Genomic DNA, 21,856 nt, shown 5'->3' on the forward strand with positions numbered 1-21,856 from the left:
TCAGTTACTTCCGTATTAGCTTTAATATAGAGCGCGGGAGGTTGCTGCTTGTGTGAACCCTGCATAACAGAAAAGCATTACACGTGCATTACATGTCATTTATTTCATAAAATTGTTTGGTTGAATTGGTGTTTCAATATTGATTGCAAAATATCATAGTATTCGCCACACCTCAACCCTCCTGTTTTCAAATCCACTTAAAAAAAAAAATGAACACCTATTGATTTTGTTTGCTGAATTTAGCATTGGTTTTCTTTATTTTTACATTATTTACTTCTCTTCTGCTATTTGATCAGCAAACCATTTTTGGGCCGGGACCCATTGGTTAGGAGCCCACGGCTGGAGAGAAAACTGACCCCACTATGTCCTACCCTCAAGTCAGACAAACACCAGCAATACATTCAGTCTGCACCCAGAAACCACCTACTAAAGCAGACAATCTGAATTTTGTGGTGAAAAAAAGAAGAAGAAAGAGTGGCCTGATGTAAAGGTAGTGGAATGAGGATGTATTTGCCTGTGGGAAAAAAAAAGACTGAAAGTAGGCTGGCAACAGATGTGTAGGGCAGTAAAAGTGTAATTGAAATGCCAGCAGCAATGGTCTTATCTACCCGTTCCAGCAGCTACCTCGCGTCTGAACATCAGTTAAATGTCATTTTAGCCCTGGCTGATTCAGGTCGACCACAATCCCCCATCTTCTGTGACTGCAGCCGCTGATGGGAGGGGAACAGCGGGACGGATAGATGGGGGGGGATTGGTGGAGAAAGCGGGCACTGAGAAAAGGAGAGAATGGTTGTAATTGGATTTCGTTTGCACACTGTTGACTTCCATCACCTGGGCTTAATTGGGAATTTGATATGGTTTATAAGGAGTCATTTACAGTTTGGACATATCATTAGCTGCTTTGTCTGTACTATTTATTCACTTCATATTTTAATAAACTCCATTCTCTCATGATATGTTAGCAAAAAGAGTTTGAAGTAAAATCCTCCTGCCCTCAAATTGCCCCAGTCATTGTGAAGTGACCGCAGGTCTAGCATCATGACAGGTTGGTTTGAGGAAGGATTTGACAATGGAGCACCTTTAGCTTTAGGTATTAAGCCTTGATCCAGGCTGGATCCCAATTCATATGCTTTTATTACACTGTAAATGTAGGTCTAATGTATGTATAATATGTAAGGGGAAACATAATAAAAAAAAAATGGCTTAATTTACAATTTGTCTAGGAGTGCAACGATTAACCGATTTAACTATTAACCGCATCGTAAAGGCTTCTCAACACCACATTGATAGTTGATCAAAAGTGCCTTTCAGACTGTGGTTCAGCAGCCTTTGACTACATTTGTTCTCTTTAAAAGAGAAATACTTAGCTAATATGTAGTGTAGCTAATATAGTATGTAATATTTATTTATTTATTTATTTATTTATTTATTTATTTATTTATTTATTTATTTATTTATTATTTATTTATTTATTTATTTATTTATTTATTTATTTATTTATTTATTTATTTATTTATTTATTTATTTATTTATTCTTTATTTATTTATTTATTCATTATTTATTTATTCATTGTTCTGTCATTTATTTTTACAGTAAAATTATTACTTTTGTTTAAATGCCAAAAAATTTTATCGTGTATTTTTAAATGCAAAAAGAAATGTTCTATTGTTTGTTTTTAATTTTTATTTTGTGCTGTATTAATTGATTACTGAGCAATTAATTAATAATTGATGCTTAGCTAATTTGTAGTTTACATGTATTAGACATTAGACAAATACAATATTTATTTATTTATTTATTTATTTATTTATTTATTCATTGTTCTGTCATTTATTTTTACTGTAATTTTTTGACTTTTGTGTAAATGCCAAAAACTTATTTCATTTATATTTAAGTCCAAAGACAAATGGACTTTTTATTTTTTTTTAAATATGATTATTTTGTGCTGTATTAAATGATTGCTGAGCCCCAATAAATAACACTTTAAAATATTTTTTTTTCAAGTGATTTATTAAACTAGTAGTGTTTTGAAATGAATGAATGCATAATAATTGTGATACCCATGAAACTGTGATTATTCCTCAGACAATAATCGTACACCCAAAATCTATAATCGTTGCATCCCTGAATTTGCCATAGCTCTGCTTTAATTGTAATTGTTGGTGGTGCAATGTATTTTGTTCAAAACTACGGATTTACCAATATCAGGCCTATTACTGAATAACAAGTGAATGGGAAAGCTAGCATATACATCTTTATATTTGGAAGCAGATTCAGGCCAACTGGGCCAATAACGATAGCATAAAGCATAAAGCATGTTATCAGCCACTACCAAAAAGACTCTTAATTACTAGTTTGTACTGAAAAATACCTACTGTAGCTTCTGTTGTTCTCAGCTTGATTCTATGGCTAAAGAAGTTAAAGCGAATTGTCACAAGCCCCTTCTGTCATATATCAATATGACCTTCTGGTATCCTCTTTTTCGTCACAGCGGAATGAACCGCCAACTTATCAATTTAGCTTACCCAATTCACCTGTAGCGCATCCACTTGTGGGGGAAACCGGAGCACCCGGAGGAAACCAACGCGAACACGAGAAGAACATGCAGACTCCACACAGAAATGCCCAGCGACCTTCTTGCTGTGAGGCAACAGCGCTACCGACTGTGCCACCGCACCACCCATTCTCTTTTTAAAAACATATTATTTAACAACATTTGTATCTATATACAGTGTGGTTAGTATGTATCCCCTCCATAATATACTTGCTCTCCAACTGGCATTTAAAGTGTTGTTTCCACCATTTAAGTTCAGTGCACGTGCAAGGGCGCTATCACCTCTATTGGTCACTTGTTGACCTTTTGAAGGTTGGTTTACCTGTATCGCCCTTATTACCTGTGCTCCATTATACTGACCCCACCACAACCTCACTACTATCCGGGTCACGGCACTATTGTGAACCCTTCTAGTTGCACTTTCTCTCTAAGCTGGATTTAAACCTACGTGTCCAGCCTAGGAGGCGAGTGCACTTACAAGATTATTGGCACCAGTGTTACCCCTCCATTTCCACTCGCATCAGTCCAGGTTGGATTCTAACTGGTGATAGGGGCTAGGTTTACCTGCACAGATAGCCTCTGTTATGTCCACCCTGCTAAACCTTCAGGTCACATTCGGGTCACGGCACCAATTTATCTGCTCCATGTAGGATTCAAACCAGTGTTTGCAGCGTAGAAGAGGAGTAAACCAACACAGACACTAAACACCGCAGCTTCTAGAGTCAGTTACTGCTTTGCCTCTTGAGGTCAGGGGAGTGAAGTTTACTCACACAACTCATACTTGCTGGCCTGCATTGCAAGTATACAAATTGGAATGCAGCCCAGGTCTTTCTGAGGTCCTGGTACAGTGTGACATGAGACTTGACCACAAAACCCTGTGTCGCTTCACCTCTACATAGCCTGACCTTCATTTCCTGCAGTCCTGTTTCTTTTTTAATCTACAGTTGCAGACATGGTTTTCTGATTTGTGCAGCTCCATATGTTGGAGGAAGTTAAGAGATGCTCACATCCTTTTACACTTTTGTCTGTATTGTCTTTAGTGTGTTCGAAGTTCACACAGTCTTCACATTACGTAGTCAGCGAGATTCTGCAAGATTCTTTTAACACGTGTGGTGTCTCGTACAGCACTTCCCATTTACGCTGCTAAATTTGAAACTCGCTGTGAGGTTCTGTGAAGAGCAGCCCGATTGAGCATATGAGATCTGTGCTGAAAGGAGAACTGTTAGTTTTAATGGCTCGTAAAATGATTTCGTTTGTATATAGTGAATAGTGAATATAATTGATTACATAGCACTAAGTGATCCATCTAAATGACATGTACACTGTATGTATCAATGTAACATGAATTACAGTAAATACAATACCATCAATGATAAAGTTCAATCTATCCATCCATCCATCCATCCATCCATCCATCCATCTATCTGTCTATCGCTCTATTGTTGTATGATTCTGTCTATCACTCTATCTATTGTTTTATCGTTCTGTCTCTTGTTCTATCTATCTATCTATCTATCTATCTATCTATCTATCTATCTATCTATCTATCTATCTATCTATCTATCTATCTATCTATCTATCTATCTATCTATCTATCTATCTATCTGTCTGTCTGTCTGTCTGTCTGTCTGTCTGTCTGTCTGTCTGTCTGTCTGTCTGTCTATTCTGTCTATCGCTCTATCACTCTGTCTATCATTCTATCTATTGTTTTATCGTTCTGTCTCTCATTCTATCTATCTCTCTGTCATTTTGTCTGTCTGTCTGTCTGTCTGTCTGTCTGTCTGTCTGTCTATCTATCTATCTATCTAACTGTCTGTCTGTCTGTCTGTCTGTCTTTCTGTCTGCCTGCCTGCCTATCTATCTATCTATCTATCTATCTATCTATCTATCTATCTATCTATCTATCTATCTATCTATCTATCTATCTATCTATCTATCTATCTATCTATCTATCTATCTATCTATCTATCTATCTATCTATCTATCTATCTATCTATCTTCTATCTGTCTGTCTGTCTGTCTGTCTGTCTGTCTGTCTGTCTATCTATCTATCTTTCTGTCTATTCTGTCTATCGCTCTGTCTAACGTTCTATCGTTCTGTCTATTGCTCTATCACTCTGTCTATCATTCTATCTATTGTTTTACCGTTCTGTCTCTCATTCTTTCAATCTCTCTGTCATTTTGTCTGTCTCTCTATCTATCTATCTATCTATCTATCTATCTATCTATCTATCTATCTATCTATCTATCTATCTATCTATCTATCTATCTATCTATCTATCTATCTATCTATCTATCTATCTATCTATCTATCTATCTATCTATCTATCTATCTATCTATCTGTTTGTCTGTCTGTCCGTCCGTCTGTTCATCTGTCGTGCTATTTATTGTGCTATCTATCGTTCTGTCGTGCTATCATGCTTTCATTCAATCTATCATTCAGTCATGCCATCTATCATTCTATCCATCTACTGTATATCTATCTATCATCCATTGCTCTGCTTAGGTGTCTGTTGTTTAACATTTACAGTGTTGTTTCTCAGTTTGTTTGCAAACTTCCACTTTTACAAGTTTTTCTTCTTAAATAATTAAATAACCTTTGTTCCACCTCACTAAAAATCTCTGTTTCTCCTCGTTTCAGAGGGTGATTTTCAACATTGTGAACTTCAGCAAGACCAAGAGCCTGTACAGAGATGGGATGTCCCCCGTGGTGAAGTCGACCAGCCGGCCTAAATGGTATTCATACCCTCTGCAAATATCACATCTCCACCTACACACTGCGCTTTCCACGCTTCAGTTCTGAATAACAAATCCACAACTTATCTTCCATGTGTAGTTCCCCCATTTGTGTAGCTTAGGCCTAAGCTTGGTTTCCACACAAGCCCTGCAGACAGAGCGAATATTGTGTACACTGTCATCATATCTGACGGTCTCATCTCTCTCACACACAAACAACAGGATTTTTCGTTACCACCTTTTGGAGTTTTCACACTGCCGGTGTTCCTTAAGCATTCAACGCTTTCTCACTTTCTCTTCCTTCTCCAAGTTGACAATAGTGTGTTTGATGTTCCAGATGAGAGCTTGTGTTGCCGGGGATGTTTGGTCTTTGTAGAAAAAATAAAAGAGAGACACTGACAGGACTGTTGATAGAAGAATTATGAAAAATGCAAGAGAAGGAAGCAACTCCGTATACGCCACTGTTTACATCACATCACATTGGCGCCATTTTTTTCTAAATGTGTCCTTTAATCGGCTTGTCTCTTTGCGCTGTCAGCAGTAGGGGTTGTTTTATTAGAAACGCTTCTGCCTTCGTGGTGGAGGAGATGCGTGAAAGACAAATTCAGTCTTCTGGATGTGTGTATTTCTGGATGTCTGTTAAATGGATACATGGATTGCATCAGTGTGGAGATAAGATCAAATCCTTCCTGCTCTGGGAGGGTTCTGCTGTTCTTCACATATGGCTTATTTGATATCTTTGTCCATGACATAAATGCACTGCAAGACCGAAGCCCATCACTATACATCATTATATAGCACATACTGTATAACTTATACTGTGTTGTTGTGTACTTTACAATGTCAGTCACCGTCTAGATTCAATTCTTATTACTGGCTATTTTTGATACAAATATTTGCTTCTAAATTATTAGTTATTTGTAATATAAAGTAGGGCTGTGCAATATATTATTTCAGCATCGATATCACAATGTGCAAAACCTGCAATAGTCACATCACAAGATCTGCAATGCAAGTTGGTAATTAAAATGAACCAGTCACTGCAAAGTTTAAACCTAATAAAGTGAAAGATTGATTTTTATTTGGCGATTTTTATTTTATGTTATTACAAGATTTCAAGCTGATTTAAACCATTTGGGCCCAAACAATTAGTGTTCTAAAAAATCACAAATCTCACAGTTCAGATCACATGATGTTTTTTTTAGTCACGGATTGGACCATTTTTCTTAACAGCCAAAAAGGGGAGGAGACAAATGTCATTTGCTTTTCATTTATTACAAAAACAGTACTGCAAGACCCTTTTGGTTTTAACAAACAGAACTTAGAACCTGTAAGTTTATTAAAAATCAAAAAAGTTGAAGAAATAACCAGCTGAATAAAAATAAATTGTAAAATATTTAGTTCTGTGAAAAACTCACCGTCACTACTACTGTTGCTGATAATGCTAAATGTAAAAATCTAACATTATAATTTGTATAATTTGACTGTTTGTAACTTCATAACTAACTCAAAATACTAAAAACTGAATCTCTTTCTGGGCAACGCAGTGGCGAAGTCGCTGGTTTGAGCGTCGGCTAGGTCAGTTGGCGTTTCTGTATGAAGTTTGCATGTTCTCCCTGTGTTTGCGTGGGTTTCCTCCCACAGTCCAAAGACATGCGGTACAGGTGAATTGGGTAGGCTAAATTGTCCATATGTACTGTATGTGTGTGAATGAGTGTGTATGGGTTTCCCAGTGATGGGTTGCAGAAGGGCATCCGCTGTGTAAAACATATGCTGGATATGTTTGCGGTTCATTCCGCTGTTGCGACCCCTTATAAATAAAGGGACTAAGCCGAAAAGAAAATGAATGAATGAATCTCTTTCTTGATTTTTGTGTTGTTCAAACACAGATTTGAATGCAGTGATTCAAAGGGTTGATAAACATATGTAAATCACCATCATTTATAATTTATGTTGTGTGAATGTTGGGATCCCGTTCTTTTAAGTATTAACCAGGTTACACTGAATGCATTAATGCAGGCTAAACAAGTAGTGACAGAAAGCACCTTTAATAACCTAAGAAACGCATCACATCTTGAATAACCTACTGTACCACAACTTTTTCCGTCATGATTATATTTTACAGGAATTCCTAAATGCTTTCATACATGTGATTTGAATGACGCTAGAGGCGAGCTCTCTATTAATCTGTGGGTCACATGTATTCCAAACTACAGGTTGCGATTCACACAAATCATGGATCAACCGTGATCTGTCACACCCCTACAAGAAATCATACAGTTTGCCACTTTAATAAAGATTGTGTTTAACTATTTGTTAAAACTTTATTTTGATGGATGCAGTCATCCAAGCTCATGGAAGTCATACACAATATTAATTCTTTTCCACTGCACCATGACTTTATATTTTATACTGTACATATTTCTGTTAAGTGACAAGACTTTTGTCTAAGCATTTTGTCTTAAATAATTAAAAATCAAGGCATGATCATATTTTATTTTGATAAAATAAGTGTAATTTAGAGGTCTTTGCCTTTCATATAAGCCACTTCTTATACCAACTGATCAACTAGAAGTCAAGTCATTATTTGTTGTTCTAAAAACTTGAATACGTTTTTTCAGGTAGTGTAATTTTTATCTGTTTTTTTAATTTATTTTATTATATTATATCTGTGCTGTAATTAGTTTATTTTAATTTGTATGGTTTTTGGATACTCATCTATATTGTATATACTTCCCTACAAATTCATCCCAGTCACTGTAAAATAATGAATTCTTAACAAAATAGATTCTGTCCAATACAGTAAAACAGTAATATAATGAAACATGTTTTATGTATTTTAAATGCCATTGATGTTTCAGCTGAATTATCAACAGCTATTACTCTAGTCTTAAGTCTCACACAATCCTTTTAGAGATTTTTTTTGTTGATAAAACATTGTTTGTATTGCATGTTATAAATGTTTTACTTTAGAGTTGAAGGCAAAATGATAAACCCACCTGTCAAATTTAATTTCTTTTTCAAATATTTCCCAAGTGCTTTTTAACAGAGAGAAACATTGTTAAACATTTTAAACATCATCATTTTCATAACTAATTTATAACTACTACAGTAGATTCCTTTGTCCTTACAATGATGACAGTGCAAGTAACTAGTATTCAGCTTAAAATTTAAAGGCTTAACTACACTGCAAAACCCAAAAAGTTAAGGTAACTCAAACTGTTTGAGGAAACCGATTGCAACAAGCCATTTAAGTTCAAAAACTAATCCTGATGAGTACTGTGAACTTAATCCATTTGAGTAAATGAAGCAATTTGAGCACAGTAAAACCCAATAAATGAAGAGAACTCAAACCAACTGAGTACTGTAAAACCCAATCATTTAAGGCAACTCAAACTTTGAGAAAACTGATTGCAACAATCTATTTGAGTTAAACTAATCAATATGAGTACTGTGAACTTATTCAATTTAAATTGAAGCAATGATGTATTTAATTAACTCATTACCTTCAACACTGAGTTCAAAACTCTTTTCAAATGAGTAGAATTAACTTTCAGTCAATTTTGAGTTAACTACACTCATTTCATTTGATAAAGTTGACTGTTGGGTTTTACAGTGTAATTTGGCAAATCATTGGACAACAGTGGTTTGTTCTGTAGCCAATCGAAAAAGCAATTAGGGTCTAATTATATTGACCTTAATTAGCCATAATTTAAACAAAAATCACATCTGCTTTTACTCCAGCCAAACTGAAAAGACTTTCCCTAGAACAAAGAATATAATATGAAATACTGTGGAAATGTCCTTGCTCTGTTTAACAGCAGAAAACATTAGAAACAATATTCAAATTCTTACACATTAGGGTTAGGTTTATGTCAGCTATCAACATGAAATATTTGTTTTGCGATCAAATTTGCACTGATTTACACTCTTTAAGAGTTATAAGAGCTTTAAAAGTTTAATTTTTGGCTTTTAGCAGCAACAACTTTCAGTTTTACAGAGATAGACTGACTTTAAGCACTTCTTGACAACTTTGGAAGAAGTTTGCAAATCTCTAACTACTAAACACACACACACACACACACACACACACACACACACACACACACACACACACACACACACACACAAATCCATGCCTCCTATCAGTATCAATCACAGTGGTGCATTACATTCAAACACTCATCTGCCAGGTTGAATTTGCATGGGCCATGCAGTCTGGGCAGGTGAGGCCTGTCAGAGGTAATAGCAGGGAACTGATGGATGCTGAAATGTACGTGCATCTATATAAGAGCCACTACGCCGCGTTCTCCCGACGCACCGAACAGAGGTCATGTGACGCAGAAAACCCGCTCAACGAAAGCCTTGACATCTGTCACGAGTCGATCAAGGGCATTCAGACAAATGGCAGGCATCTGCCAAGGGAGCCTGTCTTCCTCTGCCAAACCCTGGTCACGGCCTAATGGGACAAGACAATTAGATGGAGATGCTGCCGGAAAACAATGGACTGCAAAACATTTCACAGTCAAGTTGACGTCTCCTACGTGCCCTTGTTCAACATTTCCCTCAGGAGTGCGCCGGAGGGTGTTTAGGAGTCTGTGACACCACACAGCTCAGTTTTTATAGGACTGCACTGCACAAAATTGGCCTCAGAAGTAAACTGTGGTGACGCTGCACTTAATATAAGAACTTTTAAAAAGTATATATATTATTTTTTAATTATTTACTTTGATGTTTGATCTGTATTCTCAAACGGTAGATAATTTAGAAAACAAATGTTTTAAATGTAAGCAGATTTCATGGGTAGTGTTTTTGATTCATCCTACCCAAGTTAAATGACATGAGATATATATATATATATATATATATCAGCATATATAAGTACACCCCTCACAAATCTCTCTTTTAAATTCATATTATTAATAGGAAGCTATACAATATTATATTTATGCATATATATTAGATTAGTCAGTACTGAAGCCAAATCTGGAGCTTATCTAACAAATAACTTATGATAACAGTCCAAAACTAGAATAAATACATGGATATGTTATAGAAAAATATTGAATACATTTTAAAAAAGAGGAAAAATCGAGAAGTAAAAAATGGAAAAATTTAGTTGAAATTTTGTAGGTTGTACTTATTTTGAAATATTTAGCTTGAATTTTATTGTATTTTTCAATTTCTAAATATGTTTGGTAACTAAAATATACATTTAATAAATATATCTGTTTAATAAATCAGTTTTATTTAAATGTACCAAAATAGATAACCAAAATACAATATTCACTGAGAAATGGATACAAATATTCATTTTCAAAATGGGACGTGCTCGATTATGCTGAGCACTGTATGTAATCCATGCTGAAAACAGTCTAGAAGATTAGAATAAAATAGAATAAAATATAAAAAAATCATTCAACAATATTGTTGCAAGTGAGTAAACGCAAGTTTTGAATGCATTTATTCTATAAATTCAAAAAATGGATTTTCAATATTAGTTTTTTTAAGTAAACTAGTTCATTTATAAATGAAAGATCAATATGTTGATCCAAAAAACTATCAAACATTTAAACATACATTTTTATTTTAGGGAAGATTAGATGAACATTTATATACAAGAAACAATTGCATATTAAAATGAATCAATTAATTATATTAATGCAATACAACAAAAAAATTTAAGAAGATTTTAATAAATCATATATTAGTTGATTAAAGCATACAAACAAATAAAAATATGATTAAAATGATTAATAAACAAAAAATAAATAAAAGTAAATAAGTGCTTATATAACTGAACAGGTGCAGTATACAATTGTTTCTATAAAATAAAGGATAATAATAATAATATCCTAATAATATTTTAGACTAATTCATAATAATAATTGCATCTTTATGAAATTCTATATACAAAGTTCTGGGTGGCACTGTGCTCCGTGTTTAGCACTGACGCCTTACAGCAATCTTCTGTGTGGAGTTTGCATGTTCTCCCCATGTTTGCGTGGGTTTCCTCCGGGTGCTCCAGTTTCCCCACAGTCTAAAAACATGCACTATAGGTGAATTGAATAAACTAAATTGGCCGTAGTGTGTGTGTGTGTGTGTGTGTGTGTGTGTGTGTGTGTGTGTGTGTGTGTGTGCGTGAATAAGTGTGTAGGTGTTTCGCAATACTGGGCTGCAGCTGGAAAGGCATGCGCTGCTTAAAACATATGCTGGAATAGTTGACGGTTTATTCCGCTGTGGTGACCCCTGATAAATAATGGACTAAGCCGAAGGAAAATGAATGAATGAATATATATAGTTTAGAATGGGTAATCCTTGCACAAGTGTTATATTTGGGTGTTCGTTGCAAATAAATGATTGAAAATCCTTGTTCTAATATACCATCAGTCATATTTTGTCATTTATGACAATCCTTGTTCAATAATTTACTGTAACACAAACCTGCTCTTTCATTGTCAAAAATATATACTTTTCATTATTTTTATAACTGGAAGTGGAGTGATTTTTGCTAACTTTCTTACACTTTCATAGCAGGGAGGAGGCAGATTGACATTAGACGACATTTCTTTTATTTCCACCAGCATCAAAGTCATTGTCTGAATCATGGATTTTTTTTTTAATACCAATCTGGAGCTCAAAGGAGCGCTGTTTGTGTCGGTCTGCAGCATGCGGTGTGAAAATAAGCCAGTAGCATTTAGAGACTCTGAATACCCAGGCGGACGCGACGGAGAACCTCTGTGTACAAATGCCACAGTGATAGGAATCAGACGGCTGGATCAGGGTGAGCTGATCATACCACACGCTGCCCACCGCCGCTGTGCCACCGACTCGGGCATTAGACTTCAATAAGACCACATAATTCTCACACAAACGCAAGACGATCCTCTTCATTTTTCATCCAATTATAGAGGTGTGACAATAACATGCTGCGACACAAAGAGAGGCCTTACACACTTTTTGCTGATTTAGGGTTGGTCATTGTTGACCAGCAAATCACACCTGTTGATGTTTAAGCTACTTAAAGAGCCCTTGAAGTTAATGTTGTGTGACTTATCGCACAAGGTAAGTGGTTGCAAACAATTTATATAGGCTGGATATAAATAAACACATTAAAGGTGCGGTCACACTTGACTTTTCCTTCCATAGACTTCCATTCATACGCACGCGAATGCGTCAGACCGGAAACGCGGGGTCATGCGTCGAGTTTCGCATTTGCTGCGGTGCAAAGTTCAAGATTGGTGAACTCTGACCTGCGAAATCGCATCACTTGACTGCGTGAGACCATCGAGGATCAAAACAGGACCTCTCTGGACAAAAATTTAAAGCATGGAGCAATCGCTCGCTTTTTTAATGTCTAATTATCTGGTTTAATCCCGCCCCTTTTCGCAGCGCCGCACGACAGAATTTCGCACACACAAAGCCCGGTGTGACCTTAGCTTTAGTTGAACCTTACTACATTTATTTTGTTTGTTAAATCCAGCCCATATAAATTGTTTGCGACCAGTTACTTAAAAAAGTTAGTAAATCCAATGAATCATATCTTTTAGTGTGTCTATTAGCTTGAGTAGTTTTCTATAAGGGAATCGACAAGGCTTGAACTATTTGATGCTCTGAATGATTGTGTGTTTCCCTATTATTTGTGTTTGTTGTACTGATTTTTTTACGGTGATTATTATTATAAGGGCAACTATTTTAATCCTTTTTCGAGATTTAAGATAAGTCTTTTTGTCTCCAGAATGTGTCTGTAAAGTTTCAGCTTAAAACACCCATCAGATTATTTATTATAGCTTTCAGAATATTGGAATTTTCTGCTCTGAACACAATGTAGCTGTTTTTGTGGCCTGTGCCTTTAATGCTAGTTCTCCACGCCCACGTGACTGTCAAAGTGTGCCTCAATCTCCACCTCAGCTGTGTCAGGTAAACAGCAAAATGACAGACATGAAAGAAGCAGATCTCATGTAACGTTTGTGAAAAATACTACGTTTGTGGAGTTAATTCAAGCCTTTCTGCAACAAGTTCAGGCACACACACACACACACACACACACACACACACACACACGCGCACACACACACACACACACACACGCGCACACACACACACACACACACACACACACACACACACACACACACACACACACACACACACACACACACACACACACACAGTGTACATGTTTAATTTGCACTGGTTTTGCATGGCAAATGTGGCAGGATACACATTAATATCTACTGCTGTATTGGATATGTTAATGTCCAAAATAAACCTGATTTAACGTCTACAAACCGGGATTGAAGCATCTTCTTTGATAATTGTACTGACAGCATCTCTGGTGATAAGTAAAGATGGTAAAATTGCTGTAATTCGTTACAAACATGCTTTGTTTTAAAAAGGTTTTAAGCTTGTAAAACTCATTCTTGAGGTGCTGCTGATCACAGAGAGCTGAACAGATCTTTTAATGCCAGTTGCTTTGCACACGTCCTGTCTTGTTTATATACGTTACTACGGAGACATGTTAATACGCAGCTGTCAATCAATTCAGTAGGCGGGGAAAACACACTTCTATGTCACGTTGCGGTGGGCCTCAAAATGGGAGGGATTTGGATCCTATTTTAATGTCAGGAAATTAAAAAAAAGAGACTTATTGTCTTTATTTCACCCCAGTATTACAGTGGACACACTTTACCTACACACAGTTCTGTCCAAACGGCTTTGAAAAGATGATTGTTAGGATCATAGGTGTCCTTTAAAACAGTCTTCTTCTGTTGACAACATTTTTGTTCATATTCATTAGTTATTAAACTTATTTTGAACGCTCATAGTAAGTCCATATCATTTTGTAGTGACTTTAATAGAGTAAACATAAACTGAAAATACACTATATTTGTTTAAAAAGATTTGAATGCATAAAAATCTGCTTTGTTTTTATTACTTTAAATATTTTCAAAACAATAAAGTGTCTTCTGACTAGTAATAGCATGCAGGAACATTTTTGTTTGTTTGTTTGTTTCAGTCCAAAATGCTATACTTACTTTTTTCTTATGCATAGCTGTCTAATGTTTGCCAAGAAAGTACTCTGCTAACAAAAATATTTTTGCTAATATTCTCATTAAGTTTTCTGAATGTATGCTTTAAAAGTGACAATCTGGAGCACGAGCTTAATACAGTATAGTAAAAAAACTGAATGTGATCTACTATTCAATGTTTTGTGTGATCATTTAAATTGAACAGCATCATAGAGGGTTCATTAATGCATGTCCTTGAATTGAATGCCAGTTTCTGCCATATTTACATCAACTTCTCAGGTAATTCCTTGGACATTTCACAGCAGAACAGAAGCAAAGAAGTCTAGTCATAGACATTGGAGTGGTTCATACTTATGAATTTCTTTCTTCTGTTGAACACAAAGCAAGATATTCTGAAGATTCATGGTATGAATAGAATATACTATTAGAGACAAAACAATTTCTTTGTGTTCAACAGAAAAACGAAACTCAAGCAGGTTTGATAATAGTTGAGGAAGCTTAAACGTTGACAATTTTCATTTTTGGCTGAACTATCCCTTTAAGGATAGCATAGCATGTTATCTTTTATACCATGAGATATTTGACAAATGATAGAATGCAAAATGAGTGTCATTTAGCTACAAACTAGATAACCTGTGAGCTGATGAAAAATAACACTCCACTTAATACATGTGGCCATGTTTTACATTGCCTCAAATGTGCTTATTCTGACATATAAAATTCTATGGGTCCTGTCATACACTCGGCGCAATAAGGCACAAGACCAGTATGGCATGATTTTTTGCTAATTTCAGACCAGCGCAACCCTAATTTCCACATTTTGCACCATGTTGTTTAAATAGCAAATCCATTTGAACCACTTTGTGTACTCATTAGTGTTCCGGTCTAAAAAGGAGGTGTGTTAAGATGCATTGTTGGCACGTTGCTATTTTGAGGAACTGAAATAGACTGCGCCATTGACCAACTAAAACCTGGTCTAAAGTCCAGCGCAGAGCACATTAGTTATACCCCTATGCATGTCTAAATGCTTACACATTACTTAATACACACAGGATGTATAGCAATACACAAATATCTTTACATATGAAAAAAATTTAAGGATTAAAATGTTACAAAAATTATTATTATTCTCTAAATAAATATATGATCATACCTCCATGCCTCATTTCGGCAGGCTTTTTTTAGTTTATTCATGACAATTTGCATTTGTATAATGTTATTATTATTAGCAGTATTATTTATCATATCCATATATACATATTTGTTTTAATAAAAACAATTTTAGATTTGTCCACCTGACGGGTTTTGGAGACATATGCATTACCATATGGGGCATAAGAATTGGACGTGTGTTTGGATAAAAAACTTGTGTTTTTTTGACCAATTTTTGTTATTATTGTTCATTTATTCATTTGCTGGAAATTAGAACTGAATTTAGAAATAGTTTTGAAACAAATATTTGCGCTTAACAAATTAAATTAAATATGTAAGCTAATGGATCCTATCCACGAAAGTAAAGGAGTAAAAAGTAAGTAAAGAGAAAGTAAAGAGGCCAAATGGTGGAGGCTCAATCTTTATCCTCGTGCTGCAGATGGTCTGTTTAGCTGTTTTCTCGCTAGTGAAGCATTCAGTTTTTCCACTTACAAAGTCTGCCGTGTAAATAGAAAATGCACCATGTTGTGAGGCAACTGACTCTTAAAGGGAATGGGAGATGAGACTCTGCATGGTTTAATGCATGTTATGTTCAAAACACACCCATAACTCATTAAAGAATAAGCACAACCCTGTTAGATCATGCGCCAGGGTGCAAACCATATTTTTCCGTCCTTAAAATAGCAAACATGGATTCGGACATGCCCTCAATGCTTTTTCGCCATGCGCTTTAGACTTTATGCCTACATCATTAAAATAGAGCCCTATGACTTTTAGCTAATGTCTAGTCTTTTGCTCTTTTGGCAAGAAAAAAAATCTCAAGATCTTTTAAAGCCTTTGTTTCACACCTTTAAAAGTCAGCTGTCTCTTTAATTTGGACATGTGTCCCTGTGCGGTTGAGTACTTGCCAGCCCTTGTGACAACTTCAGGCTGTAACCAAAGACTATTGGCTTATATCTGTTGAAAAAGAAAGAAAAGGGGCCCACCCAAATATATAGTTTCAACCAAATATGCAAGTATTCCTATATGATTTTAGGTTCCTAAGGGGCAATTTCAGAAGACGTGAAATGTACAGACAAATAGTGTCATCTCAATGTTTTGAACTTCAACAAATCTGAGCAGCTATCTTTCATTTCTCTTGAGCATTTGGTTTGCGTTGTTGTTGCCTGTGAATTTCTCTTTCACATTCTCCTTTTCGTTCATTTTCCATCATGACAGCAAAGTGGAGCAGCTCAAAAACTGCTAATCTCTCTTTGACAAGTAGATATGAAATAAAGCAAAGAGCAGCTTTAACTGTCTGATCCAGCCCTGTATGCAGTGTTGGATAAAGTCACGAAAAAAAAAAGATTGAGCGTGGGAGGGAGAGAGAGAGAGAGAGAAAAGGAAAGAGAGACAGTTTAAGAAAAAAAGACGAGAACAGATTGCCATTCCCGCCTTTATCTGTAGAAAAGTCACTTTTAACCTGAAAGTTGAAACCTTTATCTGTATCTGCAGAGACCGTTCTTCCTCAAGGCTGGCTGATGCTGGAGCTTGTGTGTGTGTGTGTTGATGCGTGTGTGCATGCCGCCTGGGGCTCATCTGTTCTTGGCCCCAATGATAGACAGACAGGCATCAGATTGGAACTTGGATGTGTGCATGTTTGTTTCTGGATATATGTGTGTGTTTATGCGCCTACTGTCCAGCAACAGGTGCAGTAATTATCGGGGTGACGGGAGTTCCCGAAGCAGTTTATAACAGCTGACAAGCAACATCTCAGAGCAGAAAATCTGACACACACACAAGACAGCATCCAGTCGTTTTAGACAGTTCGTCTTCACTTTTCGTCTTGACCTTCCATCCATTTCTTCTGAAAAGAACCGGGGTACGATTTGCTGCATTTGCATGATGATCATAAGTCTCATTAATATGTCAAAAGGTTCATACTGTAACCTATTCAAGCCAATAACCACCCAATTGGAAAGGAAATAGTCAAAAAGCTCAATGGGTGACTACAACATGCAAAAAGGTATCGAACATGTTATTTTTCACTGAAAATATATTGATAAAGGTGGTTGACTTGAAATTTTCACCAGACATCAGCAACAACCAAAATAATCCATACATACAAAGAAATCAAAAACTATTTAGTTTAGAAATTAAGTTTGTGTGCAATAAAATAAAATGACACAGAGAAAAAGTATTGACCACATGAAGAAAGGAAGGTGTTAAACGGCAAGGAAAGCCCAGACAGCAGCTACAATCTCTGTTTAAAGAAAGCAGCCATGCCCCTTATCTGTGTAAATGAATATTAGATGCTTCAGTCCCAACACCTACATTACCAGATGATGGAGATGAAACCAGGGTGGACATTTGATCCCAAAAACAGACAAGGAAACTCTCAATTGGTTTCAGAGAAAGAAAATAAAGCTGCCAGAATGGCCAAGTCAATCACCAGACCTGAATTCAAAAGAAAGTAAGAGCTAAGATCAGAGTTCACAGATGAGACCACAGAATTGTTAAGATTTTTAGACTCTGTTGAAGTACTGTATGATGAAAGAATCACACCTGAGCAATGTATGTGACTTAATTCTCCATACTAGAGGCGTCGTGATGTTGTGAAGCTGTCATTATCAAAAAACGGCGCTTTATGGCTTTTTTATTTATTTCTTTTTATGTCTATGTTTGAATTTTTTGTATTGTTTTACCAATATCTGGGTCAATTTCATGTCAACAGCTCCTTCAGAAATATATTTACCAGGAAAAATCATGATGTGTACAATACTTATTTCACCCGCGATATATGTTGTTTTTGTGGTGTTACTAGTGTTTTCCTGGTCTTGAAACGATTGAAATCAATACAGTTTTAAAAGTCATGTAAATACATAACATATTCGTGGTTACATGTGAAACACTATTAATACCACCATGCTCTTTCAGAATTTATCTGAAAATTGTATTACACATTAGTTTCATGTGCTATAAAATGGAAAAGGAACACTTTTGAGCTCATCTAATCATAACATCCTTTTGATTTTTCCGATCCAGTAAAAACATACTGAGTTCTTCACATAAAATCAGTCTATGTGCATTCATAGACAACCTTGGAGTCAGAGAAGGTCTTGATTTTTAAGTTTTGTTACAAGCTGTTCATACATTGGCAATGAAAAAAAAGTGATTAATACATGAAAATTCTAACATTCAAGTGTCCAAATCAGCTCGTCTTCTCACGTTCACCTTGATTTTTCACCTTCATTAAATTTTTAATCATATCATTTTAATGAAACAAATGGTTTGAAAGGGGGATACTTTTAATAACGTTATAACTTTATAACAAAGCTTTTAAAACGAAATTTAGTCCCAAGTTGCTACAAACTCAACTGGGTCTTTTGGGAACTCTGTGGTAATGCAGATCTATAGCTCAAACATATTTCTTAAATATGTTTTGAACATTCAGTGCCATGAACCTTACAGTTATGGCCAAACCTAGCAGACACTTCTTCCACAGCTTTCTTTTCTTGTTTCAAATCCAATGCAGGCTCATTGGAGATACATGCCCTGGGCTACATTTTGGGGAACCGAAAAATATGTGCCCGGGGCTACGTCTGCTTGCAGTTTTTGTTTTCACAAATCCATTAGAGGCCATGGTGTACATTTGTGACTATCTAAAATGTATTACTGGGTTACATTTTCCCATTTGCACAACCTTGTCATAAATTCACCAGAGGCCTATGTGTACATTTCTGTGAATGTCTATGTCCTTCTTACATGCATTTGTGAGAGCTCTCTGTGACGGACCCCCAAACACAAGCAGACTAGAATAGAAAAGCCACATGCTTTGAAACTGATTTGTTTGATTGTCTATTTATTTTTATTTTTTGTTTTTGTTTTACCTGGTTTCTGGAACCGCCCTTCACTGGACTCAAACCCCGATTCACTTTGCGCCTCAAGTCTGACACCGTATGACACTAAGGGTGCTTTCACACATGTGAATTGATTTTTTTTGTTCCGAAACATGCATTAAAATTGTTACAATGTTGCTCTTTGTTCTTGGTGCGGTTCTCTTTCACACAGCAAAGTTTCTAAACGGACCAAAAGAGCTAAAACAAGTCACATGTGAGTAAACTCTCCTCACGTTGGTCAGAGTTCCACGGTTTATTTTTCAGAGTCCCGCTCAGCTGTCATGCATCCTTATTTTAATTTATGACGATGAGCAATAAGACATCATAAGCGAAAAGCTGAGGCCTTAATTTTGAGTGGTGAAACCCACAGACATCTTCACCAAATATAAATCAGAGGGAAGAATTTCTCATACATAGCCGTTGGCTAGAATTAAGCATTAGGCTTTCAATTATATAGAGAAATAACAGATAAACCAAGACTGTTCGATCAATTTTCCTAATGGATAAACAGCTCTCAATAATAGTTAGCATGCTTTCACTTTCATATTTGACTTGAAATACATTTACCTGTAGGAATGACATCCCGCCCCCTACTCATAATTGTCATAATACACTGTGATATAGCCTGGTTCGAATCGTTTTGCTTTCTCACTACAATCGATCTGCTCCAGAGTTCGTTTCAATTGAGCTGAGACCACCTCATTCAGGCGATCTCTAATCGATTGTTTTGGTGTGGATCCAAGCGCGATTGCAGGTTTCACATATGCCAAACGAACTGCACTAACTGGGGAAACAGTGCGTGTTCCGAAACAAAAGTTTAGGTATGAAAGCACCCTAAGTGGTCAGTAATTGCACGAAAAGAAACAAAAGTTGTTGGTGGCGTCATTTGGTTACTTACAAAATGCAGCCATACATATACCCGGGCACATATTTAGCAGTTCCAAAAAAGTACCCCTGGGCACATATTCCTAATGAGTATGGACGGTTGGAATCTGCAGACATTTTTTGCTATTGCTGCACAGATTTAAAAAAATAATAATAATAAATAAATAAATCTGAGTATTTATGCTGAATGATTTTGGGAGTGTAGTAACTAAACACATAAAACAGGAAATAAAAATAATAACTTTTTACTTTTATTTAAGGTTTACAATGCAAATGCAATTGTATTCACTTGTTTGGCAAACAAAGCAAGTTTCTCATATAATACATCTACTAAAAGAAAGAAAAAAATACTTTACATAGTGTATTCTAAATAAATCTTATGTACATTTGCTTATTAATTCATAAAATTACTGAATAAATATATATTTACATACAGTTGAAGTCAGAATTATTAGCCCCCCCCCTGAATTATAAGCCCCCCTGTTTATTTTTTCCTCAATTTCTGTTTAACAGAGAAAAGATTTCTAAACACAATAGTTTTAATAACTCATTTCTAATAACTGATTTATTTTATCTTTGCCATGATGACAGTAAATAATATTTGACTAGATATTTTTAAGAAACTTCTACACAGCTTTTTAAAGGCTTAACTAAGATAATTAGGTTAACTAGGCAGGTTAGGGTAATTAGGCAAGTTATTGTAAAACGATGGTTTGTTCTGTAGACTATTGAAAAAACCTTAAAAAAACTACCTTAAAATGTTTTTTTTTTTAAATTTAAAACTGCTTTTATTCTAGCCAAAATGAAACAAATAAGACTTTAGCCAGAAGAAAATGTCCTTGCTCTGTTAAAATTCATTTGGGAAATATTTAAAAAAGGAAAAAAAAAAAAATTCAAAGGGGGGCTAATAATTCTGACTACAACTGTAAGTGAAGAAATACACTCAATGGCCTTAAAAATCTGTTAATTTCTGTGCGTTTAGATTCCATGTGGGCCTACCAATGAGCCTGTGTTGTTCAAATCTGTGTACCCTGACTCATGGCCAGCCAGTAAGTGTGGAGCCTCCCATATTTATGCAATAAACATGAACGCTTTCTGGATGTGGCTGAGACCTAATGGGGCTTTTGTACAAGTTATAGGTATCACTTTCTTGCGGTGTGGTCCATGTGGCTGTGTTTTATCAGGCTGGCAGCGGTGATGCATTGGGCTTATTGCTTTTAAGTGGGAGGATGAAGTGGTTGTGAGCTCTTCACAGGACTGAGAGCTGTTTAGCATTCAGAGAGAGAGAAAGAGAAAGAGAGACCTTTGACTGCTGATCCTCCAGACACATTAGATCCATTCTATGGCCATATTGAGATTCTGGGTGCTTATTGAAGGATAGACTGTAACCCTTCTTCTTCTTCTTCTGCATCATTGGCTCTCTCGGCTTTTCAATACATACACACTTCACAAAACTGAGACCTGTTGCCTGCTTCTTTTAAAGGTTAGTTGGTGAAGTTATAGAAAACTCTAAATCCAGTATTGATGTTTTTCTGAACCCTGAGAGGACTGTGATCATACCATAATTTCAGTAGTCAGTATCGTTATGGTATCGTACGGTATCTGTTGTCAGTATAG

The 21,856-nt window shown here is 35.9% G+C and overlaps 1 protein-coding gene across 1 annotated transcript in view; it reads left to right on the top strand.

Moving 5' to 3' along the window:
- Positions 1–21,856, top strand: part of agbl4 (AGBL carboxypeptidase 4) — a 746,666-nt gene that overhangs the window by 241,612 nt on the left and 483,198 nt on the right. The window contains exon 4 of the mRNA XM_056463891.1: positions 5,198–5,292. Coding sequence (XP_056319866.1) covers positions 5,198–5,292 — 95 coding nt within the window. The remainder of the gene's footprint in view (positions 1–5,197; positions 5,293–21,856) is intronic.

This window comes from Danio aesculapii, chromosome 8 (assembly GCF_903798145.1).
Source record: "Danio aesculapii chromosome 8, fDanAes4.1, whole genome shotgun sequence".
In the NCBI taxonomy this organism is placed as follows: domain Eukaryota; kingdom Metazoa; phylum Chordata; class Actinopteri; order Cypriniformes; family Danionidae; genus Danio; species Danio aesculapii.